Below are 27,281 nucleotides of genomic sequence, written 5' to 3' on the forward strand. Positions count from 1 at the left end.
GACATAGTATTCTCTCCCATCTAAACTGGCTTCAGTGTTGTACCATAATGTCCTCCACACAAAGGGAATACAATCTAAAAGTGGAAATTCTGACATGTAACCTCATTTTTTGACAGCTATCAACCAAATACATATTGTACTATTTATGCCAAAAATGTGTTCTAAGTGGAAATGCTGACATGTAACCTCATTTTTCTACAGCTATCAACCAAATACATATTATACTATTTATGCCAAAAATGTGTTCTAACTTAAAGGGTTTTTTTCACTAAATACATTCTTCACCTATCCACAAATGATAAATATATGATCACTAGGCGTTAAACCGTTGGACCCCTCTCAATCCCAAGAATGCAGGGTCCCAAAGTCCCCAGTGTGAATAACCAGTGGTGCGCGAGAGAGCATCACTCCATTCACTGCGTATAAGAGTGGAGTGAGATAGTCTTTCTGTCACTGCACATAATGTGCTCAACATTTATTTTGTGTTTTGGCCTCTTTTTCTGTTTTACTGGCAAGGGGGCCTGGCCTTGTGTAAAAGAGGTTTTTGCTCAAATTACTGATGTAAAGTCGTAAAACTAATAGGTGGTGTAAAGTTAGACAAAAATGTCTAAAGATGCATCAAACTGAACAGCCACTACAATAAATGTTGGCTTACCGTATTTATCTGTACCTGTATAGTAGTTTGCATTGTCTAAGAATTGATGGTGTTAGTTAATCTGCTTCCACTTATTCTTGAGTTTTCTTAAATGTGTTTTATGGGAAAACCATTGATGGCTTATGTTTAATTTTCATTTACTTAAATCGAAGAAAAAAAAAAGTTGAAAATTGCTCCTTAGAAAAATACCTCCATAACTACATCCAGGATTGGATGGTGGTCATTTCTTTTTTCTTTACATCTCTCCTACTTTTCACATGGTATCCTCCTATAAAGGACCAACTGTCAAGACCCAGCTATCATCTCCTAACCCCATTGTACTTTTTGGAATCTATGGTAAATTTATTAACTTTTACCCAAGGTCAAATGGGGTTTAGAGCCTCATGTTGCTCACAGCTACTTCAAATTTGCTTTCCACAATGTGTGATGCCTTATGTAGGGCACAATTTGAGGATGTTCTTATGCTCCCCCACCCCCCTACTAATTCACTGTGCCATTGTCAGAAATAACACAAAAATTTAGCAAAATTGTAAGATATCAGTCTACACAGCTAAGATAGATATCGATGAAGCCGCATGTTAAGTCATTTTTGATTTTGGAATATGCTACTAATATACTTTTAAAAGAATGTATTATACTAACTCCAGATATGCTTAGCAAGAGTGAATGAGAGTTGAATAAGCAGCAGCCAGATTTCCCTGGCAGCTACCTCTCTCCCACAGCCACAAGGGATTAAACCCATCCTGCTCCATCTTTCCTTCTCTCATTATCTGTTGTTGGGAGAGGACTGAAAAAAGCTATAATGCAGTGTTTTTAAGGCAGTCTAATTAAATAGAATAAATCGTGTTTTGTGAGGTCAGTATAATTTGCATTTCAGTGGCTCCTATAAAAGCATTATGTGGCCAAAGATTTGAAGACTGGAAACAGAAATTTGAGCCTATTGGACTTCTCTGCAAGGAACTGACAGGAGACACAGAGGTGGAGGACTTATTTGAGATTCAGCATGCCCACATTATAATGACAACCCCTGTGAGTATACTCAAGGTGTAACACTAGTATTAGGTGAATGCAGATGGAACATTAAAGTGCTTGTCCACTTCCAGAATTCTCCTCTCCATTATTCCCTCTCCACCCCTTCCATTTCAACTTTGTAATGCGCTTACATTTGTGTAAGTGTCTCCTTCTCATTGCTGTCATGTCACCTGAACTCCATTGTTGTGATTTCATAGCATCAGCCAGTCACATGGATCTCTAGCTTCTCAGTGTGCTTTTACATTGCATTCTGTATCCATGTTGGGGCATACGTCCAAATTCCCCTCAAAATGAAGTCTAGACACATCCACTGATTCATCAAGACTACCAATTTTCACGCCGGTCTTGATGAGGGGGCAAGGTGTAGTGTGAGGTTCCTGATTTATGAATAAGCACCTGTCTGACGAATGGCGTGCGTCTCGCCACAAATCTTACTCTAGTCTTTTCTGTTATTCCAGATTTGTGGCGTAGCAAATGCCGCCACCCGTTATGAATCTGACAAGTGGAGGTCAGCACTCCTCTGTCCCGCCCCAGCTCCGCTCACTTCAGAACTGGATGAAAATAGTGTGAGAACAGCAAAAGTGTCAAAAATTTTAGCTTGGCGTTGTGCCAAATCTTTGCTAATTTTCAAAGCTCTTGCACCAGAATTACTAAAATTGTTAAAGACAGATTGAGGCTTGATTTAGTGTAAAAAGTTAACTTGTGTGAAAATCATGATGGTGGTCGGCGCTCATAGCAAGTGAGCAATTTTGCTACATGCAGGCGATCTGATCATCGTGTAGCAGAGTTGATCAGATTATAGCAGCTTCTAGTCTCCCATGGAGACTATTGAAGCATGCCAAAAGTAAAAAATAAATGTTTTTAGAAATACAAAAAAAAAAAATATAAAAGTTCAAATCACCCCCCTTTCGCCCTATTCAAAATAAAACAATAAAAAAACAAACATACACATATTTGGTATCACCGCATTCAGAATCGCCTGATCTATCAAGATAAAAAAATAATTAACCCGATCACTAAATGGCGGAACGAGAAAAAAATTAAAGACGCCAGAATTACGTTTTTTTGGTTGCCGCAAAATTGCATTAAAATGAAAAAATAATAAGCCGTCACCCGACCCGAGATCACGAAAAATAGAGATGCTACAGGTATTGGAAAATGGTGCTTTTTTTTTTTTAAACAAACTTTCGCATTTTATTTCATCACTTAAATAAAAAAGAACCTATACAGTTTTGGTGTCTATGAATTCATAATGACCTGCAGAATCATAATGGCAGGTCAATTTTAGCATTTAGTGAACATGGTAAAAACAAAAAACAACTGTGGGATTGCACTGTTTTGCAATTTCACTGCACTTGGAATTTTTTTCCCGTTTTCCAGGACACAACATGTTAAAACCAATGGTGTCATTCAAAAGTAAAACTCGTCAAGCCCTCACATGGCCATTTTAACCAAAAACATAAAAAGGTTATGGCTCTGGGAAGGAGAGCAAAAAATAAAAAAGCAAAAATACCTCTGGTCGTTAAGGGGTTACAACTGTCTAGTTTGTTTGCACTGTCCAATAGAGAACTTTAGTAAATCATCCCTATTGTTTGTCAGTTTTCAAGAGCTTCTGCAGCTCCTGAAGCAAACTGTTTGTACAGGTTATTCTAGTTGAGATGTGTAACTAGCCAAAATCAAGAACTTCCATCTATCAGACTCTTTCAGTATTGTACAGTACATCAAACTTGTTCAGTTATCTTTATGTATTTTTATTTTATGTGTTTGTGTCTAAACTACTATAATGTATTCATTGTCTTCAGGAGAAATGGGACAGTATGACGAGGAAATGGAGGGATAACACCTTGGTCCAGCTTGTACGTCTCTTTCTTATAGATGAGGTAATTGGCCTTTTATGTCTAGCACACACTCACTGCAGATAAGCATTTTTAACTAGTACAAACTAAAGATGACCAAATTGTTCCAATGAGTATTAAATTTGTATACATTTTTTTAGGAATTCGCTGAATCCGACAAATTCAAACAATTGAGATTCAATTTGCATGAATCGCCTAATATGGCTACTGCCATTTTAGACATTGCAGAAGATTACATCAGCCAACACTCACATGATCTCACCATAATGCCGTGCATCTAACACATCATGTGGTATAGTACAGTAAATCAGGAGAAATTATCATAGGCTGTATAAAAGCAGAAGCAGGAAATGCAGCAGACATTTTGTAGTGACATCACAACTTTCAGTGTAGCCATAGATATAGGGAGTGAAAGTCATAAAACAGTGTGTGATGCATCACATCAGTGAAGAAGATAATTGTGTAAAGAAAAGAGAATAATATAGAGATTCAATTGATAGGGAGAGAGATAGGAGGTTATAGTGCTGCTGAATTTCAATTAAATATACTTTTGAAATCATGCAGAATCAGACCACCAATATTACCGAAAGGAAAAAAATAATCCTGTGATTGCCTCACAAAGTGTTCATGTCCCAAATTACTTATCTTTTGCGCACCAGTTATATTAGCCTAATTTGACTTCATTCTTTTTGGTAGGGGGGATGTGGAAAAAAAAGACAATAACAATGAATGAGCTAATGTAAAATATTTTAAAAAGGCATACCACGGCATCTAGCAGTTAGAAAGTGTGAGTCCTGAGTGGCAGCTGCATGTCGGCAGTAGTACTACCAAACACAGGTCACAATTGTCCTCATTTGCCTGCGGCGAACAAATTATTGGGTAGGAAGCAGTGGATATTATAGACTATATCATGTGCAACTAGAGAAAGTGGAGATGAAACCGCGCTGCCAGTAGTAAAAATGCAGTAGAATAGATTCTGAAGGTATAAATGCGGTTTTTATTTATCAATGCTTTTCGAAGCACACCTGCTTCTTCATTCTTCTTCATCAGGATAAACCACAGAAGACTTCTGGAAGACTCGGGCTCTCATCTTTCTGTATTCAGTTGTCTTTTACTATGTAATGGCAATTTGATTAACAGTATGTTCTCATTGAATAATACAACCCCTGGCAAAAATTATGTAATCACCGGCCTTGGAGGATATTAATTCGTTTTTTTATTTTTTCATAAAAAAAAAAAAAAAGCAGATCACAGACATGGCACAAAACTACAGTCATTTAAAATGACAACTTTCTGGCTTTAATAAACACTAGAAGAAATGAGGAACAAAAAATGTTGTAGTCAGTATTTGTTACTTTTTTTTAGAACAAGCAGAGGGGAAAAATTATGGACTCACTCAATTATGTGGGAAAAAATTATGGAATCATGAAAAACAAACAAAAAACACTCCACACTAGTATTTTGTTGCACCACCTCTGGCTTTTATAACAGCTTGCAGTCTCTGAGGCATTGACTTAATGAGTGTCACACAGTACTCTTCATCTATCTGGCTCCAACTTTCTCTGATTGCTGTTGCCAGATCAGCTTTGCAGGTTGGAGCCTTGTCATGGACCATTTTCTTCAACTTCCACCAAAGATTTTCAATTGGATTGAGATCCGGACTATTTGCAGGCCCTGACATTGACCTTATGTGTCTTTTTTCACGGATGTTTGCACAGTGTTTGCTCTATGGCAGGATGCACTATCATCTTGAAAAATGATTTCATCATCCCAAAACATCCTTTCAATTGATGGGATAAGAAAAGTGTCCAAAATATCAACATAAACTTGTGCATTTATTGAAGATGTAATGACAGCCATCTCCCCAGTGCCTTTACCTGACATGCAGCCCCATATCATCAATGACTGTGGAAATTTGCATGTTCTCTTCAGACAGTCATCTTTATAAATCTCATTGGAGCGGCACCAAACAAAAGTTCCAGCATCATCGCCTTGCCCAATGCAGATTCGTGATTCATCACTGAATATGACTTTCATCCAGTCATCCACAGTCCACAATTGCTTTTCCTTAGCCCATTGTAACCTTTCTTTTTTCTGTTTAGGTGTTAATAATGGCTTTCGTTTAGCTTTTCTGTATGTAAATCCCATTTCCTTTAGGCGGTTTCTTACAGTTCGGTCACAGACGTTGACTCCAGTTTCCTCCCATTCGTTCCTCATTTGTTTTGTTGTGCATTTCCTTTTTTTGGAGACATATTGCTTTAAATTTCCGGTCTTGACGCTTTGATGTCTTCCTTGGTCTACCAGTATGTTTGTCTTTAACAACCTTCCCATGTTGTTTGTATTTGGTCCAGATTTTAGACACAGCTGACTGTGAACAACCAACATCTTTTGCAACATTGCGAGATGATTTACCCTCTTTTAAGAGTTTGATAATTCTCTCCTTTGTTTCAATTGACATCTCTCGTGTTGGAGCCATGATTCATGTCAGTCCACTTGGTGCAACAGCTCTCCAAGGTGTGATCACTCCTTTTTAGATGCAGAATAACGAGCAGATCTAATCAGATGCAGGTGTTAGTTTTGGGAACTGTAATTTACAGGGCGATTCCATAATTTTTTCCCACATAATTGAGTGAGTCCATAATTTTTCCCCTTTGTTCTAAAAAAAATACTGACTACAACATTTTGTTCTTGATTTCTTTTAGTGTTTATTAAAGTCAGAAAGTTGTCATTTTAAATGACTGTAGCTTTGTGCCATGTCTGTGATCTGCATTTTTAATAAAAAATAAACAACTGAATGAACATCCTCCAAGGCCGGTGATTACATAATTTTTGCCAGGGGTTGTATTACTGACTGTATTAAAATACCACAGCATAATGCCACTTCCCTAGAGAAGAGCATAAGATTTCGTCATCAAGAGCCTGTGAAGGGTTATAACTTTTCCAAGCAAAAGAAAACAAAATACAGGATAACACAAAGCTTGATAACTATGCCTCTGAAATGGATTTTGGTCTGTAAAATAATTATTATTTTAATGTATAGTAGATTCACATAATCTTTTTAATATGTTACTAATTTTACAGGTGCACACAGTGAAAGATGAAAGCCGAGGAGCAACTCTTGAAGTCGTTGTCAGCAGAATGAAAACCATGCACGCCTCCCTTTCTCGTGCAGCGACAAACACTGGAGAGTTTCTGCCCATGCGCTTTGTGGCAGTGTCCGCAACAATCCCTAATGCTGATGATGTAGGTGCTCATCACCATGAACTACAACACAAAATAAAAAGATTTAGTTCTGTATTCTGTATATTATTAGCTTTTTTGAAAGCTAGGATCACAAAGGAATATAGTTAAAGTCTCCCCTAGATTATAGCACCTCTGGGTATCGTGCTATTATTATTATTTATTTATATAGCACCATTAATTCCATGGTGCTGTACATGAGAAAGGGGTTACGTACAGAGTTATAGATATCGTTTACAGTAAACAAATTTACAATGACAGACTGGAACAGAGGGGAGAGGACCCTGTCCTTGCGGACCTAGATTCTATAGCATTTCATCCTATTGTAGAGCGCAGACTATTGAATCTTACAAATTGGAGTGAAAGGTGGCTGGACTTTTTGAAGGGAAGCACTTGCTGAAGCAATGGGCAGTTCTCACATTAGTATGAAGTTCAAAATAGTCAATTATACACATTAGATAATATAATGCAGGAAGCAACTCATACAGTTTTTGCAGATTTGGTGTGTAGCTTTCACACTGCATGTCTGCACCATCCACACATTGCATAAATGTTCTGCTCGAAAAACGAGGGTGCTGCAGATATTCAATGCATCATGGGTTGAAATCCATATTAAATCCACAGAACGATGTAAAATGACCACGGGTAGATGTAAACGCTTCCCAGAATGATCTGCCTCAATGGTCTTTAGGCAAACCAATATGGTGTAAAAGCAGCTGTGTATCCATTGAATATTATAGGACTACCTGGCAGCAAGGTTTCTAGTCCTGTAGTGATAATCTCCAGATTAAAACTGTGAATTTATAAAAAAATGACAGCAAGCAGCCCAGTAAGTGACACATCGCTGAAATCAGGGTGTCTGTCTCTCAGATTAGGTGACAAAAACTTAGTGACAGATTCCTTTTAATGATACGCTGAGCATAAATCATGTAAGATAGGATTTGTTCTATTAACAATAAAGCACTTATGCATAACTTTGAATTTTAGATTTCAGAATGGCTTTCAGATGGAAGATATCCTGCCATTTGTATGAAAATGGATGAGTCGCATCGACCAGTGAAACTCCGAAAAGTAGTGCTGGGATTTCCTTGCAGCAGTAATCAAACTGAATTTAAATTTGATCTGAGCCTGAACTATAAAATAGCGGGTGTTATACAGACCTATTCAGATCGGAAGCCAACGCTTGTTGTAAGCATAAACTTCATATGTTTTTTTCAGATTTACCTTTGTTTCTCCTTGAATATCTTAAAACTGTTTTTTTTTTCTCATAGTTTTGTGCCACAAGGAAGGGTGTTCAGCAAGCAGCTTCTGTCCTTGCAAAGGATGCAAATTTTACATTGAGCATTGAACATAAAAAGAGGTTTGTTTTTTGCTGATATACAGTAAAAGATATGTCAATATATTGTATATTTTCAGTATTTCTTAAAGGGAATATATTATTATTTATCATTAAAAACATAGTTAAAAACATACTGGGGCATATTTATTAAAGGGAACCTATCAGCAGGATTGTGCATAGTAACCTACAGTGTCAGGTCGGCGACTTTATACTGATTAAAATGATACCTGTGATGAAATCTGTCTTGTGGTTGTTGTGTAATCTTTATTTTCAGTTTTGAGTTAATGATATGCTCGTGCTCCGGGGCGGCCTGTTGGGGGGTCTTCATGTGGTGCTCTGCTTAGGTATTCATGTGTATGGCTTCTGTCAGGTCACTGATCCCTCACTGACCTGCCTCCTAGTTTACATAATGAATATTATATGGGAAAAAAAATTCTGCAGACAGCGCCAGCACTGCAGCATGATCGCATGTGTAATGTGTTTATGATTAATTTCTTTGCTGTTCTCCTGATATTCTTAAATCCTTTTGAAAATGTCACCGGTCGCACGGTGATCCGATAGCTGTTACTGTGCAGGCGCGTGGGGCACCATCTTGCTAGAGTAAAAAAAAATGTCCTCCTCCAAGATGGCGTCGCAGGCGCCTGAGCAGTAGCAGCAGCCAGCGCCATTTTCAAATGGATATTTTTTAGGAATATCAGGAGAACAGCAAAGAAATTAATTATAAACACATTAGACATGCGATCATGCTGCACCGCTGGTGCCTGCCTGCAAAAGGGTTTTTATTAGTGATGAGCGAATATACTCGTTACTCTAGATTTCCCGAGCACACTCGGGGGTCCTCCGAGTATTTTTTAGTGCTCGGAGATTTAGTTTTCATCGCCTCAGCTGAATGATTTACAGCTACTAGCCAGGCTAAGTACATGTGGGGATTGCCTGGATGCTAGGGAATCCCCACATGTAATCAAGCAGGCTAGTAGCTGTAAATCATCCAGCTGCTGCGAAAAAAACGAAATCTCCGAGCACTAAAAAATACTCGGAGGACACCCGAGTGTGCTCGGGAAATCTAGAGTAACGAGTATATTCACTCATCACTAGTTTTTATTCCAAAACATATATAATATTCATTATGTAAACTAGGGGGCAGGTCACTAAGAGATCAGTGACCTGTCAGAAGCCATACTGGTGAATACCTAATCAGAGCACCACATGAAGACCCCCACAGGCCGCCCCAGAGCACAAGCATATCATTAACTCAAAACTAAACATAAAGATTAAACAACAATCACAAGATCACTGGATTTAATCAACCCAGGTATCATTTTAATCAGCATAACTGTGCCGACCTGACTCTGTCTGTAGGTTACTGTGCACAATCCTGCTGACAGGTTCCCTTTTATTAAAACTGTATAATTCATAGACTGTTCAAAATTAGACTGGTCACTCTTAAAATGCCCAAAACTTATCACAGTGGTTCATGCAGTTTGATAAATCTGCAATATTTTTAGACGGAATAGTCTAATTTTAAACCTCCTCTTAGTGGACTTGCTTTACGGCAGAATTGTGTGCCACAATCTTTGCATTTCTTGTTGCGCTTCGTTTTATCCACACCCCTTTTCAGTGAGGGCATTCCATCTGATCTGGCAAATTGCAAAACTGTGTGAAAAAAACACATTATAAATTTGGGCAAGTCATGGAAAATGGTGTTTTTTGGCGTAAATTAAACCAGAATTCTGTTTGTTTGTTTGTTTTTTAGCTTGATAATTATGCCCTATTGGTTTTTTTCCAATCTCTTTATATTTTGTAATCGTTGATTTTATTTTTTATTCTATTTCTATACATGATTATGGGGACATTCATCTTGCCTGAGCTTTCAGAGATATGTATTACAGCAGTTACATGGAAACAATAGTCAGGAGATGTGTTTCTCCTTGTTATAAATTGTTTTCTTGGCATGGTCTGTGATCTGTGCAGTGGTCATTGCGCAGAGAGTGGGAGGAGGTGAACTGTAGCAGTAGCCTATAGTGAACAGTATCCGGTGTTATTTATATATGGGTGTTACCTTTGATTATAATCCTGATTAAGATTTCTGATGGGTTGGCTGCTGAAATGTGATTTTTAGAAGCTTAAAGGGAACATGTCATGTCAAATATTGCTATTGACCTGCAGATGTGGGGTCAATATGTAGGTTAATGTCATTCTAAAGCCGTGGGGCCGCCGCACTGAGAGCCCAGCTCCAAGGAGGAAATTTACTTTATTCCTCTCGTCAGTCTCTGGCTTTCAGTCAAAGGCATGAGCAGTGCGGCTTCAGTGATTGCTTAGTACATAGTGAGCCGCCGCTATAAGGCTATGTGCACACGTTGCGGATTTTGCTGCAGATCCGCAGCGGTTTTGACGCTGCGGATTCGCAGCTGTTTTCCATGAGTTTACAGTACCATGTAGACCTATGGAAAACAAAATCCGCAGTGCACATGCTGCGGAAAGAAAACACGTGCAAACGCATTGTTTATTCCGCAGCATGTTCATTCTTTGTGCGGATTCCGCAGCGGTTTACATCTGCTTCATAATAGGAATCTGCAGGTGTAAAACCGCAGGTGGAATCCGCACAAAAAACGCATAAAATCCGGGATAAATCCACAGGTAAAATGAAGTGCTTTTTACCTTGGGATTTCTCAAAACAGGTGCGGAAAAATCCGCAGAGCTTCCAACTACGTGTGCACATACGCTTACTGCACCCAGGCACTAACTGACAGCAGACTGATGGAAAGTCAAAGGGAATCTGTCTGCAGGTTTTTGCTACAGATTCTGAGAGCAGCATGATGTGGGGGCAGAGACTCTGATTCCAGCAATTTATCACTAAATGGGCTGCTAGCACAGTTTTGATAGAATCACTGGTTTCTCTGATCGAAATGTAGCAGTGTTCAGAATGCTGAGCTGTGTATAATCCCGCCCACACATGTGCGGTTTAGCAGCTTCCTGTGTACACTGTATATTGTCAGCAAGCTGCTAATCAGTGATGGGGCAGGGGATTGCACAGATTTTCTGACTGCCTGTCATGGGATACATAGTTCTGCAGTGATAATCTCCTGCTGATAAAACATTGATTGTATTCAAACTACACCAAGCTGCTGAGCAAGGGACACATCCCTAGAATCAGGTTCTCTGTCCCTACATTATACTGCTCTCAGATTAAACGGGTTGTCCACTACTTCAACATTGATTACCTATTATTAGTATAGGTCATAAATCCCTGATTGTTGAGGGTGTGACACCTGATCAGCTGTTATTGGTGCCAGTCAGAAGTGCTCAGTTATGGAGCTGCTCCGTCTACTAATAGTGAGTGGATTAATTGTTGGATCTGCAGGACCCAGCCGCGATCACTATCAATAGACAGAGAAGCTCTGACAGCGCCGGCACCAAAACAGCTGATTAGCGGTTATGCTGGGAGTCACATCACCATCGATGAGACGTTGATGACCGATTCTAATGTTGAAGTAGGGGACAACCTCTTTAAATAGCAAATACCTGCTGCAAGATTAGTGATTGAGGGTACAAAAAGGTATTAGCCCTTATTCAGACAAACGTTTCTTAATGGCCACAACAAAGACAGAATTGTGAAAGTATATCACAAAAATGCTATCAGTTGTTTTCCCTATATTGAATATGTATTAATGAAAAGAAGTTTATACGTTGAATTTACTAGTTGAAATAATCTTTTTCCCTTCTACAATGCTAGGCTTCTGATGGCTGTCAATTCTATAAAAGATTCTAAATTGCGTGGTAGGTTTCTAATTCCTAATTCTAATAATATGGCAAGCTCTTACTTTTTGCTACTGTGGTCTTGTGGTTAACGACAAGCAGTGAGGGTTGTGAACATAGCTTTCCTTTTTTTTCAAAAAGTTTTCTAGTGGAAATCGTTTCAGGTAACGCCCTTTCTTTCAGGAATTTTAGGAGTTTTTCGTTTCCTGAAGTTTTTTCAAACATTTTTTAGAAGCATCTTGGAAGAGTTTTTTTTTTTTTTGCTGCCTTATTGATTGGACAGGGTCTAGTTGAGAGCCGATTCTATCAGGAGCTGCTTCCAAAGATGTTACATTACCCTCCTTTCCACCAGGCCATTTTCACTGAACCATGCGGAATCATCGCTCCCAATACATTGGACGAAACATTTATCTTGCAGAGACGCTCAAATTGACATACTACAGTCTCGAAAGACGCGCTGCATGTCCTTCTCTGTAGGGAAGCCGGAGGCTTCCCTGCACGCATAGTGGAGATGGGATTTCTTCAAATCCCATCCTATATGCTGCAACATTTGGCCGCTGCGGGTTTGACGTTGCATGTTATAAATGTGCAGAAGCTGCTGGGTGTTGGCAGATCTGGCGCATTGAGGAGTCTGAATTTGCCCTGTAATTGGGGTTAATATACCAGTCCTCGTTACAAGCAAAATTAGCATGAAAAAAAAAATTTCACTGCCTCCTAAAGGTCTTTTTCCTTCTAAAGATCTAAATCTACAGATTTTTCTGTATTATCATGACAATGAAAATTGTACATTCACACTGAAGGCATCAAAACTATGAATTAACACATGTGGAATTATATACTAAACAAAAAAGTGTGAAACAACTGAAAATATGTCTTATATTCTAGGTTCTTCAAAGTAGCCGCCTTTTGCTTTGATGACTGCTTTGCACACTCTTGACATTCTCTTGTTGAGCTTCAGGCTATGTGCACACGTCAGGATTTTGTCAGGATTTTGTCAGGCTTTTTCATCAGGTTTTGTAGCCAAAACCAGGAGTGGGTGATAAATGCAGAAGTGGTGCATATGTTTCTATTATACTTTTCCTCTAATTGTTCCACTCCTGGTTTTGGCTACAAATCCTGAGGAAATATCCTGACAAAATCCTGAAAAATTCCTGACAAAATCCTGACAAAATCCTGACGTGTGCACATAGCCTCAAGAGGTAGTCACCGGGAATGGTTTTCACTTCACAAGTGTGCCCTGTCAGGTTTAACCCCTTTCTGACCTCGGACGGGATAGTATGTCCGAGGTCAGAAGCCCCGCTTTGATGCGGGCTCCGGTGGTGAGCCCGCATCAAATCCGGGACATGTCAGCTGTTTTGAACAGCTAACATGTGCCCGCAATAGTGGCGGGTGAAATCTCAATTCACCCGCCACTATTAACTAGTTAAATGCCGCTGTCAAACGCAGACAGCGGCATTTAACTACCGCTTCAGGCCGCGCGGCCGGAAATACGTGCATCGCCGACCCCCATCACATGATCGGGGGTCAGAGATGCTTCTATATTGTAACCATAGAGGTCCTTGAGACCTCTATGGTTACTGATCCCCGCTAGCTGTGAGCGCCACCCTGGGGTCGGCGCTCATAGCACACCTGCATTTCTGCTGCATAGCAGCGATCTGATGATCGCTGCTATGTAGCAGAGCCGATCCAGTTGTGCCAGCTTCTAGCCTTCCATGGAGGCTACTGAAGCATAGCAAAAGTAAAAAAAAAAAAAAAAGTAAAAAAAATGTGAAAAAAATAAAAAAAATATAAAAGTTTAAATCACCCCCCTTTCACCCTATTCAAAATAAAACAATAAAAAAAAAATCAAACCTACACATATTTGGTATCGCCACGTTCAGAATCGCCCAATCTATCAATAAAAAAAAGCATTAACCTGATCGCTAAACGGCGTAGCAAGGAAAAAATTTGAAACGCCAGAATTACGTTTTTTTGGTCACCGCGACATTGCATTAAAATGCAGTAACGGGCTATCAAAAGAATGTATCTGCACAAAAGTGGTATCAATAAAAACGTCAGCTTGGAACACAAAAAATAAGCCGACAACCAACCCCAGATCACGAAAAATGGAGACGCTACGGGTATTGGAAAATGGCGCAATTTTTTTTTTTTTTTTTAGCAAAGTTTGGATTTTTTTTTCACCACTTAGATAAAACGTCACCTAGTCATGTTTGGTGTCTATGAACTCGTAATGTATAACAAAAACCTTGCACTCAACTTATAGTAAATGCAAGCGGTGTATTTATTCCAAATGCAGTAACAGCAAAACGTTTCGGTCATAAACAGCGACCTTCATCAGTTATGTACTGTAAGTGAAGTAAATATCGTGTCATAAAGAGCAGGCAAGGAAATGTGCGGCCCTGTTCAGGAAGGCGCAGGTATGAGGACTGTAATGGAAGCGCAGCCTTTTGTGAAGCTGCCGACGCGGATTCCACCGCTTGTCCGCGCCGACAGCTTCACAAAAGGCTGCGCTTCCATTACAGTATTTACTATATACTGTATATATATACTATACTATACTAAAATCACCTGACTCCCTTTAAACAGATTCTACTAGCCACAACAATTCAATATAGTCCTTGATTTCGTATACTATTAGATTATGCAATTTTTTCTCCAGGTGCCTTTTTAACTGATGATGACTTACTTTTTCTGATTTTAACGTGTTGACCTGGCCAGTAAATCGACCACTGATCGACAACATGCAAGCTGATCAGTGGTTGTTTTTTGGCTTCTTTTAGACAGACTGACCACAATTCTCTGCACACAGTATGATCGCTGGTACAATCCTTCTGTGTACATAGAATATAATTTTATCGGCAACACATGTCCCATTTCGACCAATAACAATGTTTTTTAAGCCAGCTTAAAAATGATCACACCGAACAAACGAGTGTTTTCATTGTCTGTCGGGTTCTTGCTGGTCTATTTAGAGTGAACGATATTTGGGAACAAGCGTTAATCTAAATACTTGTTCGCTGATCATCTGTCCATCTAAATGGGCCATTACTCTTCAAATGCAATATGCTTCACTCTGTTGCAGCTGGAACCTCAAATATTGTGCTTGTGTTGGGGTTGCACTCTGGCTTTAAATTGTGACTAGAGGCCCCCATACATATTAGAAAAATGTTGGCTGAACCTGCCTATATTGACTGGTTCTGCCTACAGTCTAATATGTATGGAGGCGCAGGCTGACTGATGGTCCGGAAAGATGTTGATCTCCCATGTCCGATTTTGGATTGCCTATCTCATTGTTATTCCTGAGATAAGCCGGCCGCTTTCACCTAGTGAATACAGGAGCGCTCGGGCAACCGAGTACTCCTGTGTATGGGAGTGTCATCTATGTAAGCATCTTTCGACCCGACAGCCATCTAATGTGTATGGCCAGCCTTAGGTTGGCGTTGAAACTCTGCTCTTTCCCCTACTTTCTTTGATTACCCAGTTTGTGGCTGGATCTCTCCAACCTCACAATTATGTTTTTTTTGCTACAGTCTCCCTGTGCAACACTCACATGTGAGTCTTCCAGACACCTACTTCGCATTTCTTCCTATCCTGGTCCTGTCTTCTTCCCCATGTGTCTTCTGAACAACAGTCTGCTTCCCTTGTACAATGCCAACACATCGCATTTGTACACTGTTTAAATAATATCTGCCCCAAAGTGTTGCACTGTCAGCATATTCAGAGTTGCAGGTGTAAAATGCGGTATCTACTAAAGAGGATGAGATTTCAAACAAAATTTTGAAATTGTAGTTTTATAGTTGTTGGAAAAGAAAACCTGCTTATATTTGGAAGTGTAATTAATCTACCAATATCATTGCAGATCTTGTACTATATGGTGTGGGATACCACCATGCTGGTGTGGATGTATCAGACAGAAAAATAATTGAAGCAATCTTTACTGTTGGAGACCTACCAGTACTTTGTACGTACATAGCAAAATAATTATTCTAATCAAAATTTTCAAAGCTACTTGGAAACGATAAGGACGTATTTTCTTGACACAAACCAGTGATTCCCAAACTCCACTCCTCCCGGCCCGCCCGATAGATCATGATTTCAGGATTTCCTTAGTATTGCACCAATAATGGAACCTGTGGCTGTTTCTGATGCCTTGATAATAATTCTATTATTTGTACAATACTAAGGAAATCCTTAAAATATTACCTATGGGGGTCTGTGAAAACTGGACTGGAGTTAGGGAAACACTGATGCAAACAAAAGACACGATGTTGGATGATCTTATAAATCACATGCGATGAGTATGCCATCTCGGTATCGTGAGTCAGTAATGCTAGATTCACCTTCATTGCTGTGATCATCAGTCACATTATGATAATAACAGTAACAGTGCTTTAGTGACCCCAATGACTTTAAATAGGACAGTTGTCTGGGTCTACAAATCAGATGAAGGAATGAATCCTTAGACTGGTTTTACATACCATATTTTTAATTGCTCCAATCCCAGTAGAACTGGAACATATTGCTACTTTTTTTGTGAATTGCTGCAAAACAATGTGTTTTAGCTGCAATTATGGCAAAAAAAACCCATAACGCAACTGCAACATGTGAGCCTAGCTTTTGGTTAAGGTCACCATCTTTTTAAAAAATTTTTTATATATATATATATATTTAGCAAATCATCCAATTCATTTCCATCGAGCCAAAGTGAATCAGTTGGAATATACCAGTCTGTTTTTTAGTTCCGCTTTTTTTTTTTCAGTTATAATTATTATTTTGCTCGCTTTAGGCATGATATATTGATAACTGTAATGCAGACTGATGTTATATTGCCATCAGATTGTCAAACACCTTAGATAAGGTTATATTAGGAAGACAACAGTCATTGACATCAATGTAAGTGCATTGCATGTTGCAACTTGTGAAGGTATTGCTACATTAGTGTTGTGGCCATGGCTAGGCCAAGAAGATTGTTATGCCCAGTCATGGTGCACGTGGATTTGTGGACCCACTGTGCCACAGGACTGTGCCTATGCAGGAAGGGGCGTAAATAAGCGGCTACCTTGGTGTTCACTGAAGCCTCTAGTGGTGAGGTCAGGCTTGTGCGGCAGGTAGCCTCCAGGTACCACTCCTGAGCAGAATCCGATATTGCAGCTGCTGACCCCAGGGGTCAGGTACGCTCACACTACTTTAGGGCTTAGTTCAGACATGCCTGTCTTGGATTCAGGATCAGGGTCACTCATGAACCGGGAAATAGTGTTTAAGCCCTGGCCACAGTGTGGCGCCCCAGGGTCCTGGTCATCACAGTAGCATTGTTTTCCTCATGGGGAGAGTGATGTTACGTTTGGAAGCGATGAAGGATATCTTTTATCAGGTAACCACAATGCATACAACATGTTCACACTCCAGGCTAGAAGGGGGAGCTCTAAGCCTAGTTTAGGGTGAACTCCCCTATAAATATATTCTGATCTGGAGGGAAAGGGTTCATAAAGTGAGAGACAGAGGAGAGAGCAGACCGACATAGAGTGTCAGAAGGTCTGAAGGGGCCGTGTAGTCTGAAGAACTACAGCTCCTGGAAAGAGACATACAGAAAGCCGAACATTGTTCAGTGAGCGTGAAGGAGAGCGAAGCACAGAAGAGTAACATCAGGAGAGACCAGCTAAGAGAAGGCTGCCTCCCTCTGAGGCGCAGATAACCGGTAGCCGGACCACAGAGTTTGTAAGGGACTCTACGACTTACAGCAGAAACCGTCAGGACAGCTTAACTGCAAGTTACCTGTCCACCACACACACCTGAGACACAGTAACACATGGAGCCCTGGGCATGCTAGAGTCCCTGTAAAAAGGCTTGAGTTACCTGTCATGCAGGTATTGTCCTATCCTATAAGGGGGACAGAGAGAAGAACTGTGAGGACCTTATCTGAAGCCATAGGCAGTAAGGGACTACAGCACCACCTCGCTAGAGGAAGGCTTTTAACTCCACCTGGTAAAGGAGACTCTGGATTCGCTTCCAAGCTGGTCGGACCCTGCCTGCCCTGTGATCTGGTACACTGGACTGTGGCTGCCTGAAGTCTTCAGTAAACCAGGTAAAGAGACTGCAAACCTGTGTCCTCGTTCTTTACTGCGCCATTTACCATCTTCCATCTACACATCGGGAGCCCTGGGGATACACTTCACCTGTGGGAAGGTATACCATCTAGCTGCCATAACATCACTCCCGAGGACCCCTTAAAGCAGCGTCGGTCCACACTGACCGAATACCACAGGTGGCGTCACGAACAAACTCTATTCACCAAATCCCTTTTAAAAACTTTCCCCTTTTTCATGGGCGCCCAGGGCCATGGACCTGGTCGCCACTGTCACATTCCCCTGTGAACACCAGACCCGGTACCGGGTACCCCACGGCCCTGGCGGGTGACTCAACACTGGGACCAGTTGACTTTGGAAACAGGACTGGCCCTTCCAGGACCGGGAGACAATGTTCAGGCACTGGCCACTCCGGGGTCAGGGGACAAGGTACAGTCACTGGCTGCTCATGGACCAGGGGACAAGGTTTAGGCCCTGGCCACTCTTGGACCAGGGGACAAGGTTCAGGCACTGGCCGCTCCTGGACCAGTGGATGAGGTTAATGCAGTGTGCGCTCTGGGACTAGAGGATGAGGTTCAGGCCCTGGCCACTCCGGGACTAGGGGATGAGGTTCAGGCACTGGACACTCAGGGACCAGGGAACTAAGTTCAGGCACAGGGTGCCCAGGAATAAGGGTATGAGGATACAGGACTGGCTACTCAAGGACCAGGGAACTATTGACACAGGACTCACCACACCGGGACCAGGGGATACCGTTCAGGCCCTGGCCACACAAGGAAAGGGGGCCTCACAACTCACTGCGGCGCGCACATACAGAAAGCAGGAAGTAGCAGTAGTAACACGCCGAGAGACATTCCCTGCATGGAGGGGGAAGGGGGACTTTATCGGATTTATTAATCGGATATAATGAGTGGTGTTATTACCATCAGTATTGTTATGCTGTTTTGTATGCCATCTATTCAGCAGTATATTAATGTTTTGTATGTTTTGCACCTCAGCATATTTCTATTATAGTTTTTGATATTGTGTTGCACGGTTCTGCAGAGTGTGAAATTTTGGTACTACTTCTATTTCCATTCCCTATTATAGGTTCAGATATTATTTCCACACTCTGCAATTCCGTGCCAGGCAGGGCACATCTCATTATATTATTGTTTTGTAATTGAAATATTTCCCACCTGTGGGTCTGTTAATTGCCACCCGGTAGTGGTGCGCCTATGTATTTCCTTGCCTCTCTTATCCCCTTTTCTCCTTTTTGGCCCATATACCTCGTTTCATCTTTTTCATCTTTGGTACCGGCCTCCTTCATCCACCTTTCGGTCCGGAGCGCGCTCCACGCATGCGCTGTGGCGCCCCCGGCCGTGTCGGGTGTTTGCGGCGTTGCCGTGGGGATGGGCGGAGATGACGTTTGTCCTCCCGCCCACGCCCCATGGTGAGCTGCTGCACCCGCCGGCCGGGGTTTTCCGCATCATGATGGATGCGCGCCTAGCTGACAGCACACCACCTCCCAGTCCCTTTACCTCTTCCTGGGTAGTCCGCTGCATTATTTTTCGTGGCGGTATCGGCTTTCTGTCCTGAGCGCGCCCCACGCATGCGCTGTGGTGCCCCCGGCCGGGTCGGGTGTTTGCGGCGATGCCATGGGAATGGGCGGAGATGACGTTCGTCCTCCCGCCCATGTCCCATGGTGCGCCGCTGCATCCGCCGGCCGGGGGCTTCCGCATCATGATGGGTGCGCGCCGATTGGACAGTGTAGCATTTTCTACCCCTATATATTTCCCAACCCATCCAGCATTTAGCCACGCCTCCTGACGAAGCCCTTTAAGGCGAAACGTACGTCGAGGTCTCTTCCTGCCCACACCACGCTGGTGCCCGGTTGCAACCATGTCTCAAGGTAATGTCCTTTACCATCCTTAGCATGCATACATTTTCCCTCAGACTTGGAGGTACCGCTGCTAGTTACATCCTTATGCCCTGTCTTTGATCTGGCACAGTGATTATGTCATCTAATACCACACATGTGGTTTTATACCATTCTTAATGGATCCGTTCCATGGTTTTATGGGTTATTTTAACTTTTATTTTTACTTTATCCATTTGGAGGTCCTAGCTATTTAGTTACATCACTGTGTGCCATTGGTCTCATTCCTGGGCATTCCCCAGCGTGGTTGTGGAGTCAGGTCGCCTGAACGTGTTGTGTCCGCCTCCAGCAACTTATTAACATCTGCTTTTGCTGGTGGTATTAGTGGCACGTCCTCCCTTTCACCGTTTTTGTCCACATTTAAGTATCGCACTATTATGTATATGTCATCTTAATAAAAATCATTGGTTCTTTGCTACCTCTTCTGTTTGGTTGTGAATTTTCATTTATACTTGGTTTTGGATTTTACAACCCAGCAGGTTTTTTTATAGGTTTATATGTTGTGGCTTAGAGGTAGGCCCTCTGCTGGCTTAGAGGGCATTTTCGGTTTAGGAAGGGGGACACCATGCAGGGGCACCAGCAGCACTGTTACAATTAAAGCGAACCTGTCAGCAGGATTTTGCTCAATAAACTACAGACACTGTCAGGATGGCGCTGTTATACTGATTAAATTCATACCTGGATTGATGAAATCCGTCTTATGGTTGTTTAATCTGTATTTGTAGTGTTCAGTTAATAAGATTCGGGTGGCCTGTGGGCCAGGCTTTTTGTGGTGCTTTGCTTACATATGCATCGGTAAGGGCTTATGACCTCTTTTCTCCATCAAAATGGCGCCGGTGGTGGCGCTTTCACAGTAACATCTATCGGAACACGATAGATGCTACTGCGCAGGCACCGCCGCCATTTTGAGGAAGATATATATTTTTTTACCCCACAATGCTATAGGAATAAAGCATAAATTCATATATACATATTTGACATGCATCATGCTACAGCACAGGCTTCGCCGCCATTTTGATGAAGTTGAATTTTTTTTTGCAACGCCGCAATAGTAAATGCAGTATGTAAAATAGGAGGCAGGTCAGTGAAGGATCAGTGACCTGTCATAAGTCCATAAGGATGCATATGTAAGCAGATCACCATATAAAGCCCTGCCCACCCGCCACCCACAGTCCTGTCCACAGGCCGCCCTGGAGCACGAGAATTTCATTAACTAAAAACTACAAATAAAGATTAAATATCAACCACAAGATGGATTTCATCAACCAAGGTATCATTTTAATCAGCATAACGGCGCCATCCTGACAGTGTCTGTAGGTTACTGAGCACAGTCCTGCTGACAGGTTCACTTTAATGATGGCCAAATCTAGATATACTTATAGTTAGCTTGGGGTCTTGTGAAGGGAATGGGAGAGAGAGACAAGTCCATCACTCAGCTATTTCTAGCAGGCGTATGAAAGGCAATCCCTCCTAAGCAGTCTATATGGGCATGCGGGTCACAGAAATCTGAATAAATTGATGCCTTGATATCTACATATCCAATGTTTTACTCCCGATAAATCCATGTTTTTCATATAGGTAAATGAGCTGTTAAGCTCCATGGACCAAACACTGAACTACCCGAGAATCTGTCTTTAGAGCTTTTTTTTTTTTTTTTTTTGAGTACACTAAAAACTGATTATACTCAGATAATAAAAACAGACAAACTGTCCAAAAACAGATTAAAATCGTTTCTAGTACGTTGATAAAAAAACTCCCTTTTTTTGCAGTAAAAAAAGAAAAGGTTTAAGATTGTTCGCTCGTGGAAAATATGGTTGTGTAAATTCAGCCTTACTTTTTATGAGCATACAATCATTTTAAAGCTGTATATGGCTTTCTGTTGTACGGCCCTCTAAATCTGACATTATGGCATATTAATTTCTTAATTTAGTATATTTCTTCATTTTTAAAGATTGATAATGATTTTAGTCTTTATTTTTTTTTTTTACTTAGTTACCACTAGCACATTGGCTATGGGTGTTAACCTTCCTGCCCATTTAGTCATCATAAAATCAACCATGCATTATGCATCTGGAATGTTTCAGGAGTACAGCGAGACGGACATGCTGCAGATGATTGGCAGGGCTGGAAGACCTCAGGTAAGTATGCTTGCTGTACTGGAACACTACTTTCCACTACACATATTGCTGGCCATATATATATTTATATTTACTTTAGAGTAATACTTTAAGTATATATTTAATTGTTTGTTGCCAGTTTGATACGACAGCCATAGCGGTAATCATGACAAGGGTAAGCACTAAAGTGAAGTATGTACAGATGCTAGATGGAGCGGATACCATTGAAAGCAGGTCAGTGTTCATCCTATAAAATATTTTAACTTTTGACAGAGTCGTACTATAGCTAAGATTATATGTAAAGAATAGTATAATCAGCCAGAGTTAAATAAGGCTGTATGTCCATGTAAACTTTAAGTGTTTCGATTTTGTTTTCAGATGGAAAGTACCAGGGACAATAAGAAGCTGTGTAATATAGGTTATTAGTATTATCTTTTAGACACTAGCTTAGCCACATCATTTTTTAAGGAGAAGATTCTTTGGGAAAACACCAGCCATGTTTTCCCAGAAGTGTGTTTTCTGATGTCTTTCTTGATGTATTTTGCAGCGGCTTTGCCGTCTGTGTTTTTTTCCTTTTAATTCAATGTATAATATAGTGGAGCTAGAAGAATGGACCGGTCACTTCTTTTAGCCACTTTACTGCTTTAGGAGTGGGTACTGGTAGGTGGGAATCTCTATAGGGGAAAATGTTGAATACCTGTTATATAATATCCAGAAATAGGAAATGGTGCACAGTCACCTGCAACAACAATCAGTTATTAAAATATATATGATTTATGCCAAATAGAAGGCCTGAAGAGTTTTAATCAGCTGGCAATAGAAACAGGATTTTTGCTGATGCGTTTCACAGATTTTGATGTGGTCACATGGCTATTTCCTATGGTGTCTGGGAAATCTTTGGCTTGGGTTTAACTTTTGGGGAATCTGGGATCGAAGGGATGGATTTTTCTACTTGATGTTTTGTTTACTTTTCAGACAAGCAGTGTCGATTATCTGTAAGTCAGGTAAATCTGCATGTTATTGGTAAATTTAGTACTGATAACTGTTGATTGATCATCTGCATAAGATTTGTCCTATGACTGTGACCACCTTAGGGCCTTTTATGTGTATGATTTTATATACGGTATTGAAGTTGTTGCCCCATTATAAAATTATTCAGCTATCCTGAAGATCTTCACTTGGTACCATATTTTCTGAGCATTGGAGAACACTTCCAACTTTCAAGCCCGATTAATGGTTGATGAGACAAAATTGTCAAAATGTTAAACATGGTTGCTTCAGGTACTGAGGCCACCTATAGACATCCATATCCTCTAATTAGTATGTAGTATGGTTAATGGACCTTATTTGGAAAGTTTTATTTTCTTATTTTTTATGTTGTTTAATTACTTCAACTTTGTTGAATCCAGCAGTCCAATATAGGGGAACACAAAACATGATCTTCAATCTCGGTGACTGCTGCCTCCGTTTATTAAAGGATCATTTAAAAACAAAAATTTTTTTCCCCATAAAATAATTTAGTAATTTGTGAAATGTCCGTTTTAATAAAACAATGTGTACTTTTCTGTAACGTTATGGTATGTATGTTTCCTTTTTCCACAGCCTGCACAGGCATCTCGTTGAACATCTGAATGCAGAAATTACACTGCATACTATAACTGATGTTAACATTGCTTTAGAGTGGATACGATCAACTTTCTTGTACATCAGAGCACTGAAGAATCCCTCTCATTATGGTAATAATGATATATGGGAATATTAAAAATCTTGTATTTTGTACACTTTGGTTAAAATAATTAGATGGAAAAACAACTCTGCATCCATGTAAAAATATCATCAAAGTACCATAATTGTATACAGACGTGAGTGGAGGTAAAGCATGGTACCAGGATTAATAAGCAAAAGCACAGTCATACAAATCTGAGGTCAGAGACGGCAGAATCTATGCAACATGATAGACAGATGGTGGTAGGAGCAGACATTAATCAGAAAACAATCTGGGTCTTATCCAAAATGGCAAAAAAGAAACACTTTTACAAATGAACTGATCCAAACAAACCTTGTTGCACCAGTTAGTTGTGAAGTAGTGAGCGGATTTAGAGGCTTTAGAAACCTAATAATACAGTTATTAGGTTCTGTAGAAGGATGTAGATCTGGGGATTTATTATGATGGAATATAGGCTGAACTGGATGGACAAATGTCTTTTTTCGGCCTTACTAACTATGTTACTATGTAAATCTTAAGCTTTAGGCCTCATTCAGATGTCTGTGTTTCACATACATGCTTTATCTGTGCTTTTTACTGATAGAATGTGTTCCCCATTTATTTTATGGGTGCTTTCACATACCGTACCCGTTGTTTTGTTTTGTGTTTCCAGTCCGATTGTCTGCAAGAAACAAAAATACCTGTATGTCTGATTTTGATATACCGTAGTTACTGGATCAAAATCACCCATTCAAAGCAAGCATTCTGTGGGGTGAAAAAAAATAAAAATAAAAAATAAATAAATATATATATATATACAGTATATATATATATACTGTATATATCACACAGATGTCATCTATGTGTTATGTGAGTGTTGTCTGTTTAATGGACAGGATAGGCTTGGATATTTTTTTGTGCATACAAATAAAACAGATGTCACAATGATACTAAAAACAGGCAGACGGACTGAAATGAGTCTAGCACACTGATGAAAAATGATCCATTTTTTCCCCTTGTGCAAGAAAACAGACATCTGAATGAAGGTGAGCCTAAATGCCTGTCCCTTAATTTGTCCTTTGGGTTGCATCACTATAGAAAGCCAAGAGGCAGCTGTAAAGCAAGGGCAGGAGGAAGATTAGCCGCACAGGTAGGTGCATCAGGCTGCTTCATGTTATATTATGAGAGTAGGCAGGAGGGCATTCCTGGACTGACTGTTCTCCAGCTCCAATCTGTTCCCGATCTGCAAGAGTCTGATCTGTGGGACACCTGTTGCAGTTCTCAAGTACTGTTGTGTTTTTTTTCTTATTCCTGGTAGAGAGAAAAAAAAAACACGTCAGTACTTGAGAACTCTAGTGAAGATAAAACACCATCATTTACTTACAGAATCAATAACAAATTGGTGGTTTCAAATCCACGGGATCAAAAAAGTTTAAACTAAAAAAAGAGAACAGCGCTACAATAAAGATAAATCTGTATGAACTACTACTACTGTTGTTCTAGGGGCAAAACTCAGGGTCATAACTCACAAGGGTCAACAGGGGTCGTTGAACACTATATTTGGATCACAGTTTTGGCACAGTGATACTGTTACTCAGCAAAGTTAATGTCAATGGGTCAAAAGATACTTGAAGAGTGATTCTCAACTTTGGAATTAAACCTGGCACTAAGATGTCTCTAAATAGATTTTAGTGAGTGTATAGAAGGAAGTAGGGTCTAAGGGGTAGCGTTTCTCCTTATGGAGAGTGACATACCATCTCTGGCTTGTCAAGGTAAGGAGGCTTATTCGCTGTGCAATGCTCCTCTGGGAATTTAAATATGCAAATTGCCTCTTCTGAGAAAAAGAGGACTTTACTCTTTACTCAGAAGAGGCAATTCGCATATTTAAATTCCCAGAGGAGCATTGCACGGCGAATAAGCCTCCTTACCTTGACAAGCCAGAGATGGTATGTCACTCTCCATAAGGAGAAACGCTAGCCCTTAGACCCCACTCCAGAGCCTCTCACCTAGCCAAATCAGTTCTCATGCTTCGCACTGACGAGGGCCAATAGCCCGAAACACCGTGTCTGCGAATTGAGATACTGATTTGGCTTTTATCCTAAGTCATATTGCACGACTCGTTAGAGGGTTGATTGTGACTTGTAGGATCGCTACTTCCAATAGGTGGCGCTATAGAGTAAAGTCCTCTTTTTCTCAGAAGAGGCAATTTGCATATAGAAGGAAGTATGAACTTGAAGAATAAAATTGCGTCTTTATTTTCACTAATCTCCAACTGAAGTTTAGAATTTTCTTCAATTATGAATATATTGTGTTTTTTAACTGATGGTTTATTATTGCACTTTGTTGCTTTTAATTTTATTGCTTGAAAGCAAAGTTAATCACACAGACCTTTTTTTTCAGGTTTTCCACAAGGATTAGATAAAGTAGGAATCGAAGCTAAATTGCAGGGTAATCTAAGCAGTTATTTCTATTTATATTTTAATATATCTATTATCCTGTAATTATCTATATACATGCAATAGACAATTATATTTTTGTATGTACACTTTAATGGGATTCTACAGGATCACAATGTTGATGGCTTAAATTCATCATCAATATAAGATCAATGAGGATCCAGTTCTCGGCCACCTCATAATTATTAACAGTTTGAACGGACTGTTTGATTAATGCTGTAATACTTAGCACAGATACTACTTGATTAATGCTGTAATACTTAGCACAGATACTACTAAGTGTGATTATGATCATAGAAAAAAATAATGTCATAGTGCTGATCAAGATTCTGGAAAAAGATCCATCACTTAGTCCTCAATGGTGGACAAGTGGATTTTTGCATGTGTTAAATATTATGTGTTTTACATATGCATACCTGTCAACCAATTCCGATTCAATGGAACAGTACCACTGTTACTGGATGTTGAAAGAATGTCCCATCCTCAACTGTATCTTTGTCTCTAGGACAAAGATACAGTTGAATACAAATTCAATTGTGAAGCAGGGTACACCATTCAATCTGGGTACAGGGAGGACATTGGGTAGGGAAGGACAAGGGACTCTGTGGTAGTGTCATACTGTTTTGCGGGTGTGGGGCATCATACTGTGTGGGGGGAATGTACTGTTGGGCTTCATGCTATGTGTGGGGCTGTGGAGCTATCTCACTGTGTGTGGGTGGCTGTAGGAACATCATACAGTTTGTTGAGCTGTAGAGGCATCATACCATTTGTGGGTGGCATCATACTATGTGGGAGGATATGGGGCCATCTTACTGTGTATAGGGGACACTATGGGGGCAACTTACTGTGTATGGGGTCACTTTGGGGTAGTCAAGCTATGTGGGTGGCTGTTTGGGTATCATATTTTTTGTTGGGGATTGTGGGGGCATCATGCTTTGTGGGAGGATGTGGGGGCATCATACTGTGTGGAGAGGCTGAGGGGGCATCATACTGTGTGCAGGATTTTCTGTGACATATTACCGACTGGAGAGCGAATTATACTGTGTGACGATAGCTGTGGGGGAATCATACTATGTGTTGGGGTCATTGTACTGTGCGAGAGAATCATACTGTGTTGAAGGCTG

At 40.5% G+C, this 27,281-nt stretch overlaps 1 protein-coding gene across 12 annotated transcripts in view; it reads left to right on the forward strand.

Annotated features, from left to right (window-relative positions):
* Window positions 1-27,281, forward strand: part of HFM1 (helicase for meiosis 1) — a 229,963-nt gene that overhangs the window by 88,761 nt on the left and 113,921 nt on the right. For all 12 annotated transcript variants that reach the window (XR_013218736.1, XM_077278676.1, XM_077278672.1 and 9 more), the window contains 11 exons: window positions 1,533-1,684; window positions 3,490-3,567; window positions 6,625-6,786; window positions 7,771-7,971; window positions 8,055-8,143; window positions 11,856-11,899; window positions 15,738-15,839; window positions 21,872-22,017; window positions 22,136-22,230; window positions 23,599-23,732; window positions 26,102-26,149. Coding sequence is in view for 11 of the 12 variants with exons in the window: in XM_077278676.1 (XP_077134791.1) it covers window positions 1,533-1,684; window positions 3,490-3,567; window positions 6,625-6,786; window positions 7,771-7,971; window positions 8,055-8,143; window positions 11,856-11,899; window positions 15,738-15,839; window positions 21,872-22,017; window positions 22,136-22,230; window positions 23,599-23,732; window positions 26,102-26,149 (1,251 nt within the window). In the remaining variant the exon portion in view is untranslated. The remainder of the gene's footprint in view (window positions 1-1,532; window positions 1,685-3,489; window positions 3,568-6,624; window positions 6,787-7,770; window positions 7,972-8,054; window positions 8,144-11,855; window positions 11,900-15,737; window positions 15,840-21,871; window positions 22,018-22,135; window positions 22,231-23,598; window positions 23,733-26,101; window positions 26,150-27,281) is intronic.

The sequence above is a fragment of the Ranitomeya variabilis genome, chromosome 8, assembly GCF_051348905.1.
Source record: "Ranitomeya variabilis isolate aRanVar5 chromosome 8, aRanVar5.hap1, whole genome shotgun sequence".
NCBI lineage: Eukaryota > Metazoa > Chordata > Amphibia > Anura > Dendrobatidae > Ranitomeya > Ranitomeya variabilis.